Raw genomic sequence first — 17,237 nt, forward strand, 5'->3', positions numbered from 1 at the left:
CAGTTAGGGAGGGAGGAGCCTCTGTCTTCAGGCTGGCCTCTGATGGTGCTGGGCCAGCCTTCTCTCTCCCCCAGAGGCCGAAAGATGACAGTTAGGGAACTCATGTTTTAGTGCTTATATGGTACAAAGATTAACCTCAGGTGCCTCATTTGCAATTTCTGTGGTTTTGGCACATGAGCAGGTCTGTGAGTGGGTTAGTATTTCTGTATATGATTCAGAATGGTATAATCTCCACATGCTTTATAAGTGTAGAATATTTGTGGGATCTGAGACACATACACAGGACTTCATTAGCCAGCTCAATGGCTAACTAAAAAGAGAATTTGGTCTAGCTCAGTAAAATGCCTGAATGGAGTATGATCTGAGAATATGCTATGAAATCTTTGAAAAAAGGGTATAAGTAAACACATATGTGTGTGTGTGTGTGTGTCTGTCTGTGTATACACATACCCATATATACATAATTTTCATTTCTATATATAATTATTTCAAGCAATTATTTTTAAGTTGACAGTTTGTAGTAGTTACTAAAAATTAACTTGAGGAACTTTCCTTAACATAAATTTTAGACATTTTAGTAAATATGTTAAAAAAAGAAAAAAAGAAAGCTCGGGATGCCCTTCTCCAACTCAGTGCTCCATCCAGTGCTTCAGAAAGTTCCAGTTTTTTGAAAAATATGGAAAATGAACAAATAGTTTCTGTCACTTTGGAAACCAAATCTAGTTTTCTTCCCACAGGTTAGTAAATTTATTTGTATTCTCAAGTACTTAATTCAGACTTTGTTTACTAAACTGCATAGCATCCCTTGAGGGATTTTATATAAACACAGAACAGAACAAAGGTTGGAAAGATAATCTGCACCACAATTTCTGCTGCTTTGAGTCTACTTCATATATTCCTAACCTCCTCAGTGTACAAGTAATTGATAGAAGATCTGTAGAAAATGCAACCAAGAAACTATCTTTGAAAGCCTCAAGATGTATTTTATGCTTTGGAGTTGGTCCAAAAAAGGTATCACTACTTGTGGATTTTGTTGTATGATGAGTCGTAACTATAAGAAGAAATATAAAATATTTCTTTTATTGACATTTAGTGGCAGGATCACCAAGAGATCTAACTGTCCAAGATAGATAAGATATACTAAAGCTTGCCAGAATCACAGTTAAGACTGCACTATAGCTCAGGATGACAGGATAGTTTAGGAGGCACATGGAGGTGTCATGACACAGATGTTTAAGCTCTCTCCACTGGTATCTCACTGCCACTTTTCTTGATGTTTCAGGATCTTCTGTATCAAAGTGCCTACAATTAATAAATAAAGGATGTCCAGTAATGGATGCCTTATTAAAATATATTACAACTAAATTTGCAAACATTCTTTGTCAATTACCATAATTTCAAAGACATTGTAAATATAAATCAGGCAAAAATAATCTTCACTGTTATATCTGCAATGCAAGCAAACTTGCTTCTCTTCTACATATTATTATTTTAAAAGATTCATTTTATTCACAGAGACGACCTCTGTATATGGACCACAGAGTAGTAGAAAATACAGAGAAATATTGGCTTCCTGCTTCTTTTAAAAATATAAATGGTACAAGACAGCTGGCTCGATTTCTAGCCAAACAGAATAACCAGATAGAATAAATTTAAGACACAGGACTACCGTATGTGATATGCATCCTGTTTTGAGTGCCTCTATAATTTTTAGTGGTCCATAGAAGCACAACCCTTTGGGCCAAATAAATGTAATGCAGATGTTGTATTTAAAAATATTGCCCCGCATGTTTTTTTTATAAAGCGCCAATTTAGTCTTGTAGTACATGTTGATTTATTTAGATTGTAGTTAGAAGAAAATCTCAAGTAGAACATATTAGCAAGTCTATACACGCCTGACAGTAAGACCCAATGAATGCAGCTGTACCTACTTTGGAATAAGATATACATAACCTTGTATTGCAAAACTTGCTCTTTCTAAAAACCATTGGTATGCCCTCATGAGGCATTCATTATTTTAAAATGATTTTCCATTTAATTTAAATATTGTATTATACTGTGATGGTGACAATATGTGATACTTATCAGAAGGATTCTATGCAGTTATTTTCAAAACATTCAATATTGCCTGCATAATTGGAAGCCATCAGTTCTTTTGAACTAGATAAAATTAAAAAGGAACATGCATCCCAAATAATAAGAGCTCTTCCTTACTAATAGAAGGCAATGCTATCTTACCTAGGAAAATTGTGAGTGTGGTGCTCCATTTTGCTACTTGCTATTTACTTGTGGCTGCTCCTGAGAACCAGTGAGTGCTGCCTCATAGCAAGATTAGGCCCTTGACTGCATTACTATGTAGGAGAACCAGCAAAGTGACCAATGTATAATGGGACCAATATCCTTCTGCATTGGTCCTCTTGTGAATTGGGACACCAACTAGGGAATGCTCTTACTGATGTCTCATTACTCAACTTTGCAGTTCACTAATAGGGTTGCTTGATGCCTCTGCTACATTATTCATTATATGTAAAGTCACACAAGACATGTAGACTGTGATAGAGGATTCACTCATTATTTTTTAAAAAGCATCAAGTATTAGGCAAGAAAATAACTGCCCAATAATTTTTGACATTTTAACTAAAATACTAATAAAAAAATTATAAACGTTTGACTTTATAAATAATTAGTATCAAAATCAAAGTTCTAGAATGATGCTTTAAAAAAAAAACAACAACCAGTTGAGCAGCTTATGTTTTTGGACCTCTTGTAAGTTGTAGTCATTCAAAATGTAATGAACAAAAATATATGACAAAGAAAAAATGTTGGGATGGTGTTGGGGTGGACAAGTGATGAAACTAGAAAATTTCTAATTATCAGTAGCTGCTGATAACATAGTGAAAAGGCTAGGATAGAGACTTTGTGGTAACCTAAGGGGAAAGTGTGTCTCCACATCCACTTCCAGTGCCACATGATTTGATTGAGGCAATAATGCACTAAATAATTCAGTCTGCTTATTTTTATATAACATATGTGCTTCTCAAGCTGTGGATGTCATGCCTCAGATGGGTCCCAGTGTATTGTACAATGAGAGCTTTTTTCATACTGGAGGTAAAGAAAAATGCTACTTTGTGCTGTCATTTAGATGAACAGAGTCCAGTTATTTTACTCTTACTGACTGCAATATTAATAGCCAATAAGTTTTGTTCCAAAGGCAACCAGTAGCCATGCATCTGCACTGTATGTATGACAGTGCCTCAGTCATCAGTATCTCAGCTGTACAATGTGATGACTTCCACTACTTCCTTCCATCTCCCACCAATTAGGGTAGGGACAAGCAGATTTTGAAGACCAAGAGGTATTGTGAGTTCCATTCCATCTTTATTATGCCCTGTACTCCATAAGAAGACTAAATTTTGCAAGACCAGCAGTTTGCTCAACACAAACATATTCTTCAAGCAACCCAAGAAATGACTTTATACATGGACATCACCTGATAGCCAATGTAGAAATCAAATAGACTATAATATATTCTGTACACCAGTATAGTTCCATTCTCTCTGCAAAAACAAGACCTGGAGCAGATTGTGACACAGACCATGAACATGAACTATTAATATCAAAAATTGGAATAAAGCCTACTTAAGAAGAACACTAAACTAACCATCACACAGAAAAAACACCCCCATATACTACAGAAGCAAAAGCAGAAGAAATTGAAAGATTCTATGGTGAAGTCCAGGAGGAAATTGACCACATACCAAAACATACCTTCTTGTTAATCATAGGTGCTTAGAATGCCAAAGTAGGAAGCAGAGCAGAATTAATCGTTGTAAGAAAATTTGGCCTTTGATCAAAAAATGAAGCAGTAGAGTGACTGACTGAATTTTGTGAGGTCAAAAGTTTGTTCATCGCAAGCACATCCTTTAATTTAGAATTTAAAATAATGTAAAAAAATTAATTAGACTTGCACTATTAAGTCTAATTGACTAGGAGCCAGAGGAATTCTGGATTGAAGCAAGAGACATTGTAAGGGAGGAATGCAGAAAGATACTGTCTGTTCCCCCAAAGAAAGAGAAGCCTCAGTGGATGATAGATGAAACTTTTCAAGCAGTTAAGCACAGATGAGAAGCAAAAGGGTGTCGGAGCTCCTTCCTTAGAGGTCTTTAAATGGGCTGGATGGCCATCTGTTGGGTATGCTTTCATTGAGAATTCCTGCAGGGCAGGGGGTTGACCTGGATGGCCCTTGTGGTCTCTTCCAACTCTATGATTCTATGAAAAGTAAAAGGTAAAGAAATAGAGTTAGAACCCTGAATGCAACTGTGCAACAACTTGTGCGTAGAGACAAGGAGAACTGCTATAACTATCAAGGCAAAAAAATAGAAGGTTACAACAAAAACAAAAAGAAGAGACTACTTTCATAAGATCTGAGAAATCACAGGGAAATTGAAACCAAAAGTGGGGATGCTTTACAACCAGCAGGGAAACACATTACATGACCAAGTAGAAATAAAAAACTGATGGAAACAATATGTGGAAGAACTATATAAAAGAGATGAAAGGGTGACAGAGTAATTTAAGGAAGTACCATACTGTATTTGAACTTCCAATTCTAGAAAGTGAAGTGAAAGCTGCACTCATAACACTTGGGAGAAATAAGTCACCAGGAACAGATGGCATACCAATAGAGCTGCTTCAAGCTACAGAGGCAAAAACTGATTAAAATCTGTCAACAAACATGGAAAATAAAACATTGGTACACAGACTGGAAACATTTGATATATATTCCAATCCCCATGTGAAAGGCGGCACCAGAGATTGCGGTGACCATAGGATCATTGCATTAATTTCCCACACAAGCAAAGTGATGCTCAAAAATCTTCATCAAAGAAGTTTACCATATATATGGAGCAAGAAATGTCAAATGTCTGGGCTGGGTCCAGGAAAGGAAGATGCACTAGGGATCATATTGCAAATGTACATTGGATAACATACATTTGGTTATCTCATTGCATATCTAGAATCTGAAAACAATTACACTAAGATTCAATTGTACAACACTTTAACCAGAAGTAAGTCTATCTGAATTCTCTAGGGTTTACCTCTGAGTGAAAATGTGTTGGCTTATACAGTGGTACCCCGGGTTACGAAAATAATCCGTTCCGCGGCGCCCTTCGTAACCCGAAATCTTTCGCAACCCAAAAAAGCCATAGGCGCTAGCGCTGGAAGCCGCGATTTCGTGCGAAAAAGCGCCGAAAAGCACCAAAAAATTTTTTCGTAAGCCGAAAAAAAAAAACGTAACCCGGAACAGTTTTTTCCTATAGAATTTTTTCGTATCCCAGAAATTTCGTAACGCGGTGCTTTCGTATCCCGGGGTACCACTGTACTACAGAATACCCAGTTTTCTTGAGGGAGAGGGGTGACCAATAGTACTATGATAGTTCAGTGACTTCACTGGCTTATTCACAGTTGCTATTTATATATTCAACTTTGTAAAAATAAGTTACAGCTGTGATATACTTTACTGACCCATTTAAATTAATGGGAATGATGTTTTCCAGGAATTCTGAGGCATAGTGCCTATAAATTTATGAGGTGCATTAACATTCCATCTATATTCTGAAGCCAGCTTCTTTTTTCAGAACCCTCTTTTGTAGCACATACTACCATTTTACCAAAGATAACCTTTGCATAATCTAAGTTCACTTGATGTGAGGCTGCTCAGTATAGTTCTGTGATAGCTGTTTTGTTATGCTAGTCTTCTAGTGGATTTATATACTGTTGTTAGAACGGTGTTATTGCATAATTAGCTGGAATCCTGTGTTGTGTCATGGCTGAGGAGCTGAAGGTGAATGGAAGTGGCGAATTTGCACCCTCTCTCTCTCGGCTCTCCAATTATTTTACTATGACTGTCTGCTTATTCCATCATCACGGCACCAACTGTGAGGATCTCTGCTTGTCCCAGTGCTGCAAACACCACTTGTGTTGTGACCTTCTACATGTCTTTGCAGTTCCTCTGTGACACCCTTTCTTCTTATAATCTCATAGCTATATACCACCACCCTCAAACCACTGCTGCCACCACATAGGCTATGAGTTTGAACTCAACCAACAGTAATATTGTAACATTCCCAGGAGACCAGTGTAGTGTAATGGTTTGAGTGTTGGACTAGGATTCTGGAGAATGGTTCAAATCCCAGTTCAGCCATCTAAACCTGCTGGGTGCCCTTGGCCAAGTCACACTCTCTCAGCTTTAGAAGATGGTAGTGGCAAACCTCCTCTGAAGAAACTTGCCAAGAAAACCCCTGTTTGTTTCTCCTTAGCATCATCATAATTCAGAAATAACTTGAAGGCACACAACAACAACAATATTTCCAGAGGCACAGATATATAATACAAAAATAATGTATTAAACAGAGGTATAATATACAGTTAAAGATTACTTATTTAACACATTTAAATCCTGACTCAACTCTTTTCCCATCTTGTCATAATCCTAGCTGAAACTAACTGTTCTGAATCTAACAATATCCCTGTCTCTCCCCTGCCTAACTGTAACATTGACAGACTCATACTCCTCGCTCCTACACACCTGCCTTTTTAAATCCCATCCAAGCATTCAGCCAGTCACCATACTCTTACCCCCTCCCAACAGACCACTCACTATACATAAACTCATAATTTACTTACTTTCTCTAGTAAACACAACAACCTTTTAAAAATAAAAATCTACAACATCATGGTGAATGCTTTATCTGGAGCCAACTTCTTTTGCTTAAATAAAGTCATATTGAGGTGGATGGTGATTTGGGAGAGCTAGGATGCTGACCAAACTCTGGTCTTTCTCTAACATGCTCTTACTAGATAAGTAAATCATTTACTTCATTCCTCCATATGTAAACAAATCATTTATACAATTTCCCCCCTGCTTAGTGAGAACATGGGGATTTCTGTTCATTTTTAAAAAATCTCTCTTCTCCCGCTGGGCATTTATTCAAGCAGAAGCATGGATGCATAAAACATTTTTGAGGGGAGAATACATGCTTTCTAGGCAATAAAAGTAACAATACTTATAATAATAATAATAATAATACATCAGTACTTTTTGCACATGAGACAGTGTGTATTTGCACAATTTACGCAAGTCACTGAGACTTAAGCAATTGGACCAAATGCAATGATTCTAGTACAGCAGAAATTATTTGTAGGGAAAATGTGTTTCCTGTGAAGAAAAGCAACATTTTGCACAAAACACATTGTCTCCTGCACTGAAATATTGTTGTTGTGCACAAAATACGTGTTCTCCTCCAAACACATTTTCTGCTCAGAAAAACCAATGCATTTTTGTGCAAATCAGTTTTCACAAATGATGTTCCAAAGTGTGAAGAATCTTGTTGGTTTTCATATCCTTGGCAACATGTCTTGCTTGTCATTTCACCCTTTTTGCATATAGGATGAACATATACAGTAACTGAGTATTTTCCACATCCCTAGCTTTTACTGCCTTCCATATTGGCTAAGAGGACTAGCAGCATTTTGCAGGGTGGTAGGATTGCACTTGCATAGCATAATGGTGATATCATGAGTATGACCGTACATTGGTATCTCGTTCCCAGTGACAGTATGTCTTGAATGTCCAGCAGCACAGGAGGCTTGGACACTGTCCTTTGGATTCCCGATGGAATAATTTAGGGATCGGTTTTCTGGCCTGACACTTCTTGCAGGTGCACAAACTGCCAGGCCCTTGTCCCCCACAAGCTATAGTGGTTGGAAATTTACTTTTGATTTTGAAAAATGTGCCTTTTCATGTCAAATAGTACAAAGGGGCCATGTAACCAATTTAAACACTGAACTCTTGCTCCTAGAAGCTTCCAGGAATGGAAATTCACATTTTGGAAAGGTAGACAAAGGGCAGTTGGCAGAATCTGGAGTGGACAAGGACTACAAAATCAGCTTTGACATAACTATCACTTTGAAAATCTTACTGAAACTTATCATGACTCGAGTATTATGATGAAATATTTACTGTATAAGAATTTAGGGTATAACTTAGGCCAAAACTATCTCAAGCCATGCATTTCATGTAATTTTTCTTCCATTTGAAATTTATTTTTACCCCCCTTTTACACCAATCTAACTGTAGTTTCATGTATTTTATGAAACCAAACCACTATAGTATTGAATTGTTTTTGATTTTTCAAAAATATTTGCTTTAAGAGTTTAAGAACATAAAAGCCATGCTTCACTCAGATAAAAGGCCTTTGTGGTCGAGAATTCTGTTCTCACAGTAGCCAGTTAGTTCCCTGTAGAGATCCTGCCAATAGGACATGAGAGCAGCTGCAGCTACCTTGTCATATTTCTTACTAACAGATATAAAGAGTCATAAAACATCAGATACTGGAGGAAACTTACAGCAGTTTTGATTAGTAGCCAATGATGTCACTGTTATTCATGAATTTATTCAGCTCCTTTCAGAATCATAGAATCATAGAGTTGGAAGAGACCTCAAGGGCCATCCAGTCTAATCCCCTGTCATGCAGGAACTCTCAATCAAAGCATCCCTGACAGATGGCCATCCAGCTTCTGTTTAAAAACCTCTAAGGAAGGAGACTCCACTACACTCCAAGGGAGTGTGTTCCACTGTCAAACAGCCCTTACTGTCATGAGGTTCCTCCTAATGTTGAGGTAGAATCTCTTTTCTTGTAGCTTGCATCCATTGCTCTGGGTCCTAGTCTCTGGAGCAGCAGAAAACAAGTTAGCTCCCTCCTCAATATGACATCCCTTCAGATACTTAAACAGGGCTATCATATCACCTCTTAACCTTCTCTTCTCCAGACTAAACATCCCCAGCTCCCTAAGTCATTCCTCATAGGACATGGTTTCCAGACCCTTTTCCATTTTAGTTGTCCTTTTAAAAGCTATTCTAATTGGTTACCATCATACAGTAGACCCTTGCAATTCACTGGGGTTTGGTTCCTGGACCCCCTGTGGAAACCAAAATCCATGGATGTTCAAGTTGCATTATATGCAATGGTGTAGTAAATGATGTCCCTTATATAAAATGGCAATATTTCCTTTATGGAATTTGCTTTTTGGAATTTTTCTCCCTGGAATATTTTCAAGCCATGGATGTAGAATCTGTGGATATGGAGGACCGACTGTGATTCTTGTGGGACTGAATTCCACAGTTTAATACTCTCTGAAGAAGTGCTTCCATATATCTCTCCTGAGTCTTGCACCATTTAGCTTCAGTGAATAATCCTGTGTTCTAGTATAGTAAGAGAGAGAGAAATGCTTCTCCCTGAGGCTCTATCACATCTCCGTTTACTTTTTTTTTCTAAGCTAAATAGCCCCAAACACTGTAAATATTCCTTGTAGAGGAGCTTTTCCAGTCCCTTGGTCATTATGATTGTTATCTTCTGCTCCCCTTACAATTCTGCAATATCCTTGAACTTGGATGATGGAACAGAGGGCATGCTTATCAAATTTGCAGATTATGCCAAATTTGAAGAGGGAGCTAATATCTCAGAAGACAGGATCAGAATTCAAAATGATCTTAACAGATTACAAAGCTGGGCCAAAACTAGCAAAATGAATTTCAACAGGGAGAATTGTAAGGCACTACTTCTAGGCAGTAAAAATGAAATGCACAGATAGAGAATGGATGACACCTTCCTAGACAACAGTACATGTGAAATGGATCTAGGAGTCTTAGCAGAGCTGAATATGAATCAACAGTTAGCTATGATGCAGCAGCTAAAAAAGCCAATGCAGTTCTAGGTTGCATCAATAGGAGTATAATGTGAACATTAAAGGAAGTTATTGTGCCACTCTATTCTGCTTTGGTCAGACTTCAGCTGGAATACAATGTACAGCTCTGGGCATGACAATTCAAGAAGGATGTTGACAAGCTGGAGTTTGTCCAGAGAAGGGCAAACAAAATGGTGAAAAGTATAGAAACTATGCCCTATGAGGAACAGGTTAGGAAGCTGGGTATGTTTAGCCTGGAGAATAGATGGTTAAGAGGTGACATGATAGTAACGTTTAAATACAGTCAGTCCTCCTTAGCCACACATTTTTTATCCACCAATTCAAGCATACATGGTTAGAATTTTTTTTAAAGTATAATACCAACTAGCAAACCTTGATTTTCTATTTTATATAAGGGACACCATTTTGCTATGCCATAGTATTTAATGGGACTTGAGCAGCCACAAATTCTGGTATCCATGGGGGGGTGGGGCAGTGGTCCTGGAAGCAAACCCTAGCAGATAACAAGACCCACTGTATCTAAAAGAATGTTATACTGAGGATGGAGAAAGCTTTTTTTCCCTGCTGCTCCAGAAACCATGGCACTGAACAATACATTACAGGAAAAGATATTCTACCTAAATATTAAGAAGAGCTTCCTGATGGTAAGAGTTGTTTGACAGTGGAATATGCTGTCTCAGTGTAATGGAGTCTCCTTCTTTGGAGTTTTTATAATAGAGGCTGGATGGCAATCTGTTGGGAGTGCTTTGATTGTATGCTTGGTATGCAGAGGGTTGGACTGGATGGCCCTTGTGGCCTTTTCCAACCCTATGATTCTGTGATCCTTTTTTTTATTGCAGTGACTAGAAATATACACAGCATTCCAGATCTGGTTGCATTATGGCTTTCTGTAAGTGGAGTATGATATTAGCAATTTCATTTTCAAACACTTTTCTGATTATTGCTGACATAGAGTTTGCAATTTGTACAGAAACTGTACACTGGGCTGGCATTTTCATCAAGCTATTTAACAAATCTCTTGATCACTTGTTTCCAACTCAGAACCCATCACTGTACATGTGAATTTCCTTATACTGAACCTCATTTGGCATTTTATTGCCCATTCTCTCTTGGATAGATCCTGGAGAGATAAAAGCATCTTTTGTTTCTAGTCTCTCTATACCAACAAATATGGAAAACAAAATAGTGGCTAACAGATTGGAAACAATCAATATACATCCACATCCACAAAAGACTGCAGCAACTATAGGGCCATAGCATTCGTCTCCCATGCAAGCAAAATTATGCTCAAAATTCCAGAACACTCAAACCATATATGGACAGAAATCCTAGAGGTGCAGGTGAGGTTCAAGAAAGGAAGAGCCACTACGGCTCACATTACAAACATACAATGGCTGATGGAGCCCGCCAAGGAATTCCAAAAGAAAATGTGTTTTGTAGATTATAGCAAAGCCTTTGACTGCATAGAACATGAAAAACTATAGATTGCTCTTAAATATATGGAGGTGTCAACTCATCTGATAATCCTGATGAGAAATCTGTACTTAGGGCAAGAGGCTACTGTTAGATCAGAATATGGAGAAACAGAAGGGTTCTCAATTGGCAAAGAAGTCAGGCAAGCCTTTATCTTTTCACTTTATCTTTTCAACTTGTACGCAGAAAACATCCTATTAAGAGCAGACTTGGACAAAGAAGAAGGAGGAGTGTAGATAGGAGAAAGGAATATCAACAGTCTAAAATATGCAGGTAATGCCATACTGCTAGGAGAAAGCATCACAGAATTGGAACAACTACTAAGGAAGATCAAAGAAGAAAGTGTAAAGGCAGGCTTACTGCTGAACATAAAGAAAACAAAAATAATGACCACAAAAGATCTATACAAATTCAACCTAAACAGTGAGGAAATAGAAACAGTAAAAGAGTCCTCATACTTTGGATCAAACATTAATCAGAATGGGGACTGCATTCAAGACAATAGAAGAAGACAGGGAATTTGGTGGGCAGCTATGAAAGAACTAGAAAAGATCTTAAAATGTAAAAATATATAATTGAGCATGAAAGTTAGACTCATATGAGACATTGTATTCTTTATTATACAGTTGCAAGAGCTGGTTAATGAGGAAAATGGATAAGAGTAAAATCAATTCATTTGAAATGTGATGCTGGAGAAGAATGATGATGATACCGTGGACAGCCAAAAAGACAAACAAATGAGTCCTAGAACAAATCAATCCTGAAATCTCTCTGGAAGCCAAGATGATCCAGTTGAGGTTGTTGTACTTTGGTCATTGGAAAAAAACACAATAATACTAGGAAAGGTGGAGGGATGCAGAGTGAGAGGAAGACTGCATGTTAGATGGATGGACTCTATTAAGGAGGTAATGAGTATGAATTTACAGGGCCTAGGTAGAGGATAGAGAGTGTTGGAGATGTCTCATCCACAGGGTTGCTGTGAGTTGAGATCGACCCGAAGACAGTTAAGAACAACAAACTAGCAAGCTATAGGCTATATGTGCAAAATGTACAGGTAAACATGCAAAATAATAATAATAATAATATTACATATAAAATGCCTTAATACAGTATATGTGACAAGCAAGTAAAAGCTGATTGAAGAAAAATCTTTTGTTTCCAGTGAATCCTAACTTTGGCACAAAATAGAAAGATCTGTTATAGATTTAATACCTACTGTTTTCGTTCCCATTTGGTTAATAATCTTCATTATCTTTCTTATCTGTTTCCAACTGACTCATAGAAAAGAGAATTTGAGCAAATAAGGAAAATAGAATGAACTCATAGGGCTCATTTGATGGTCTAAAAACCTTCTGAATTGAAGCATCTAAAACACTAAAGACAGTTCTCCAGATGTTTTTGAATATGCTGTTCTAGAATCAAGCAAGTAGGAAAAACAAGAAAAAATTGATTTTCAAATTGCAGAACACAGTGGTATCAGAAATAAATATAAAGACATGGTTGGTCAAAACACGCAATAGCAATCTCCATCATCCATAAAAATCTAAAAATACACCACCTATCTTTATCAATTTTTGATTTGGGCTATTTTTTATTTTTTGAACTTATTTTTTCCTTTATTCATTCTGCTTCTGTTGTTACTCACCCCCCCTTTTTTTTTTAATGAATGAAATAGTCACAACTTTGCCTTGGAAAAAAATAATTTGAACAGTGGGATCCTTTTTATGCAGTTTCTGTGTTAGGTCCAAAGATTGCCTATTAATTAATTAGCAGAAATTGATCTGCTCATAGAAGAGTGTGAGGATTTTTTTTGTGTTCAGTGAGCACAAGAAATAATTGTTTTCCCTACTGTATTGCAAACTGCCACTGCAATTGCATGCTTATTTGAATCCTACAGAGATAATTTTTCTAGACTCTTTCTCACTAAAGGCTTATCTTTAGTAGTTAGTATAGTTACTCTTCTTCTGGGTCTCATGCTACCCTACAACTTGACCAATCATGCTGAGTCTTGAGTGAGACAGCAAAAGGCTTTCATTTGCACTCCACAGTTAGATAAAGTGCCTGACAGGAACATAGTGGGTAATGTTCAGTTGTGCTGGACTCAACACCAGAAATTATGAAGTTGCTTAAGCTAGTTTATTATGCTACCTCAGTGTAAATTATGCATATATTTACAGAACAGTTTTGACATCAGTAGTATCGGCCAAAAGAAAACAAAATGTCTGCATCATAGACCTTTATATCCCCATTTCTTTCTGATTCTGTCCTGTATGACTAAAGTCTTATAATAGCTCTAAGCTCTTTTTCTCCTAGCTTTTGCTTCCAGGGTGGAAATAGGACCACATGAATTTTGCAAACTACAGTGCGCCCGCATTGTACGCTGGCGTGGCTTATGCACCTTCCAGCATATGCTGGAAGCCTGCGCCAGAAGAAGCCTCAGCACACCAGGAAGAAGTAATCGGGTGTGCCACATGCATGAGCCCCATTACTTCTAATGCGGCTTGAGCATACACATTTTTTCCCTTATGTGGGGGAGTCTGGAACGGATCCCCCGCATAAGGGAAGGGTGCACTGTACATCAAAGTATAATATGTTAGTTCATTAATTCATAACTAGTAAAAAAAAAAGGTAAATACTAGGGTTAGTGAAATAGGCATTATATCCCCACCCCATTCATGTAACACTGCCAGTTTAACCTCTGGAAGTACATCGTAACTGGGTATAAGATATAAAATGTTCAGTATATCATAATGCAATATCATTTTGTTTTGTTTCATATGGAGGAATCTTACCTTTCTTTGGTCTAGCACCCTTTTTTACTGTAGTCTCCATTCTGATTAATAATTGAGGTATAAAAAAATCTTGAACTATTTTAATGTCTTCATCATCAACTTTAAAGTTATGTTATCACCTGTGGCCCTTATTTTTGTTTTCTTAATGTTCAACAGTAAAGCTCCCTTTGCCCTTTCTTCCTTGACTTTCTTCAGTAATTGTTCCAAGTCTTTGTTATTTTCTGTTAGTAGCATGGTGTCATCTGCATATCTTAAATTATTGTTGTTCTTTCCTCCAATCTTCTTCTTGTAGATCTAATCCTGATTTACATATGATATTTTCTGCATTCAAGTTAAACAGATAGGGTAATAAACTGGAGTCTTGCCTGATCCCTTTACCAATTGAAAATTATTCAACTTCTTGAATGAGGGTGAGTGGCAGGCAAGTAGCCTGAGGTGGTGAGCTGGCCAGAACGAAGGTAGGAAGAAAGTTGTTTTAATCCAATGCTGAAAGTGCCAATTATTTGAATTGCCGCTGCTGTTTCCCATGCCTCCACCTCTGCTGAGCTCCAGAAGCAATAAACTGGAAAAGCAATTGTAGAGAGGGTAAGCTGGGAAGAAGGTGAGGAAAAGAGACCAGGGAGCATTCTGCACATGTTCAAAGCCATTCTCCAGCCATTGTACTATCCAAGGCCTGAGCCTTTGGGACAAGGTTGGTTCCTAGGTCTGTGAAATGGCACATCTGTGTCCAGTCCACACCCCAGAATAGAAAGGCTCCTCATGAGGAGGAGAGGAGGTACTCACCAGGCCACACCAAATGCAGTCTGTCTTTCCATCCATGTGCTCTTTGCCCTCACTGCATAGCCTGGATTGCCTTTGATGGAGGCAGCCTAGATTTCCTCTTCAGGAGAGACACATTGGTGGGCTGTAGGGTGGAAGATATCTATCCTCTCAACCCCATCAAGCTCTGAATTTTTTTCTGTTTACTTTGTTGGACAAATTGGATTTAAACCCCACTTTCTTTTTACCCTCTGTACCTTGCTACATGCCCCTAAGTACTGTCTATGACATTTGGCCTCAAATTATACATGATTTCAACTTATACAGCAGTATATATGGTATCAACATCCTCACCAAATGGGCAAAATTGAGTTCCTTTGAGGAAGCAATACCCCTTAAAATACTAAATTTATAGTATAAACATGTCTTACACTTAAGTAATTATTTTGGTAGTGAATTTGCTGCCTTATTTTGTGCTGTGTTGCACATAACAAGAACACTGCGTCCTGAAGTGATCTCCTCCTTAATCTGATTGCTGTATGCACAGGCATATGTGTGTCTGTCCTACATCTTTATCATATGCTTGTACTAATTTAAGAGCTTTTTTAATATGGTCTGATGCAAAGATTTGCTTAATTGCTTAATAAAATTCATTTCTTAATGAACGACACCTATCACTGAAATCAGTGGCAATTAATTTTTTTAAAAGCCAAATGGTATTTAAAAATTATGTAGAAGTAACTGACCATGACTAATGAATGCATTAAGAAACGAAAATGTTTGATAACAAGGTACAATGCATCTAGTAGGAATCCTGGTGATATTTGCTGTATAGAAGAAAATTATTTTTAACAATAATTATAATATTCATAAGCACTGATTTCTAAGGAAAGATAGAGTTTTCAATTTTGAAAAGAAAATGGAATTAAAAAGTCTAGCACTTTCCCCTAAAATATGGCTGGATTATTATATTGTTTTGTAGTGTTTAATATTTTTGAAGCCTCCTCATGCGTAATTATGGGTTCTTATGGAAGGGGAGGAGGAAACAAAAATGATTCCTCTTTTGAAGGTCAGTTCATTGCAAAATGGTGTAGGGGATCAGATATTGTGCTGTTGGAGTGAACCATATTTAAGGCTATCTCTCCAGCAGTAAAAGCTTTTGGGTGAAAAAGATGCCGGATGCAAAAGTAACTGTCATTACAAACTGACAAAAGCAGAAGTGGAATATCCTGATTTCCTTTTGGGGATATAAATACTACTTGAAATACAGAAATATTGGAGAGTAATGTCAGAGCTTCCCAGGAAAACATCCTTTTGTCTTTAAGCAGTACAGCTGTAGGTTCTGTTGATGAATACTGCATGGTGAAATAGGATACTGTGACAAATACTTTCCAAAATGCATCATACCTTTTTATCTTCTCAGAATTTGCCAATTTAAAAGGTATCAGAAAAGATGCAGGTGTTTGAGAATAATTATATTTTATTTGCAAATTATAATATATTGTAGAGAAACCTTTTGTTTTGGGTTCACCAATAGAAACTTTGTTCTTGTATGGAGAAGTTTATTAAAATGCTTTTAAAGTGGACATTTACCAAAGTGTTCACTAAAATAGCCCTGGCAGAAATTTTACTTGTTCTGGAACATGATATTTAAAGGTCTATCATATTTTAGACTCTAGAGTTCTGAGCAGGAGCCCTTGGAAACCTGTTCTGGTGAAACTGTAAAATTTGTTCACGTTCACATGGAAGAAAGATTCTTGTGAGATGATTGAAATTAGATGAGTGCTGTGGCCAAAAGCACCTGCATCCAACTGCACCCTTCAAAGGGAAAGTAGATTTTACCATTATTATTGTCATTGTCACAACATATTTATATTTATTTTGTTGTTGTTATTAATTTTCCTTGAGTTGATCTTTACCCATGGAGACCCTGTGGATGAGACATCTATGATCTATGCAGTCAAAGGCTTTGTTATAGTCTATAAATAACATGCTGACTTTATTTTGGAATTCCTTTGTGAGCTCCATTAGGCAACATATGTTTGCAATGTGGTCCCTAGTGCCTCTTCCTTTACAGAACCCTGCTTGGACCTCTGGGATTTCTTTCTCCATTTATATTTATAACCTATCTTATATATCAGAGGAGTGACGGAAAAGCAAAATCAATTTAAAAGTCTTACACAGTTTAAAGTTTAAAACAAGAAAAACAATTTAAATAGACTACATACTCAGGATTGCACCTGCCATAATATTTCTGTTTTCTATGTATACATGTGAAAGCTGAAAGTAAAGTAACCCAATTCATTTGAAATATGGTACTGGAAGATAGTCCTATGGATTCAATGGATTGCTAGAAAGACCAGTCTTAGAGCAAGACATGGGTCTTAGAGCAAATCCTGAGCTCTCCCTAGAAGGCAAAATGACTAAACTGAGACATTCATGCTT

General features: G+C 37.3%; 1 protein-coding gene across 3 annotated transcripts in view; it reads left to right on the forward strand.

Moving 5' to 3' along the window:
* KIF6 (kinesin family member 6) overlaps window positions 1-17,237 on the forward strand; it is a 239,282-nt gene that overhangs the window by 104,532 nt on the left and 117,513 nt on the right. For all 3 annotated transcript variants that reach the window (XM_042444496.1, XM_042444501.1, XM_042444492.1), the window contains one exon: window positions 570-737. In XM_042444496.1, coding sequence (XP_042300430.1) covers window positions 570-737 — 168 coding nt within the window. The remainder of the gene's footprint in view (window positions 1-569; window positions 738-17,237) is intronic.

Source organism: Sceloporus undulatus, chromosome 1 (genome assembly GCF_019175285.1).
Source record: "Sceloporus undulatus isolate JIND9_A2432 ecotype Alabama chromosome 1, SceUnd_v1.1, whole genome shotgun sequence".
NCBI classification, from domain to species: Eukaryota; Metazoa; Chordata; class Lepidosauria; order Squamata; family Phrynosomatidae; genus Sceloporus; species Sceloporus undulatus.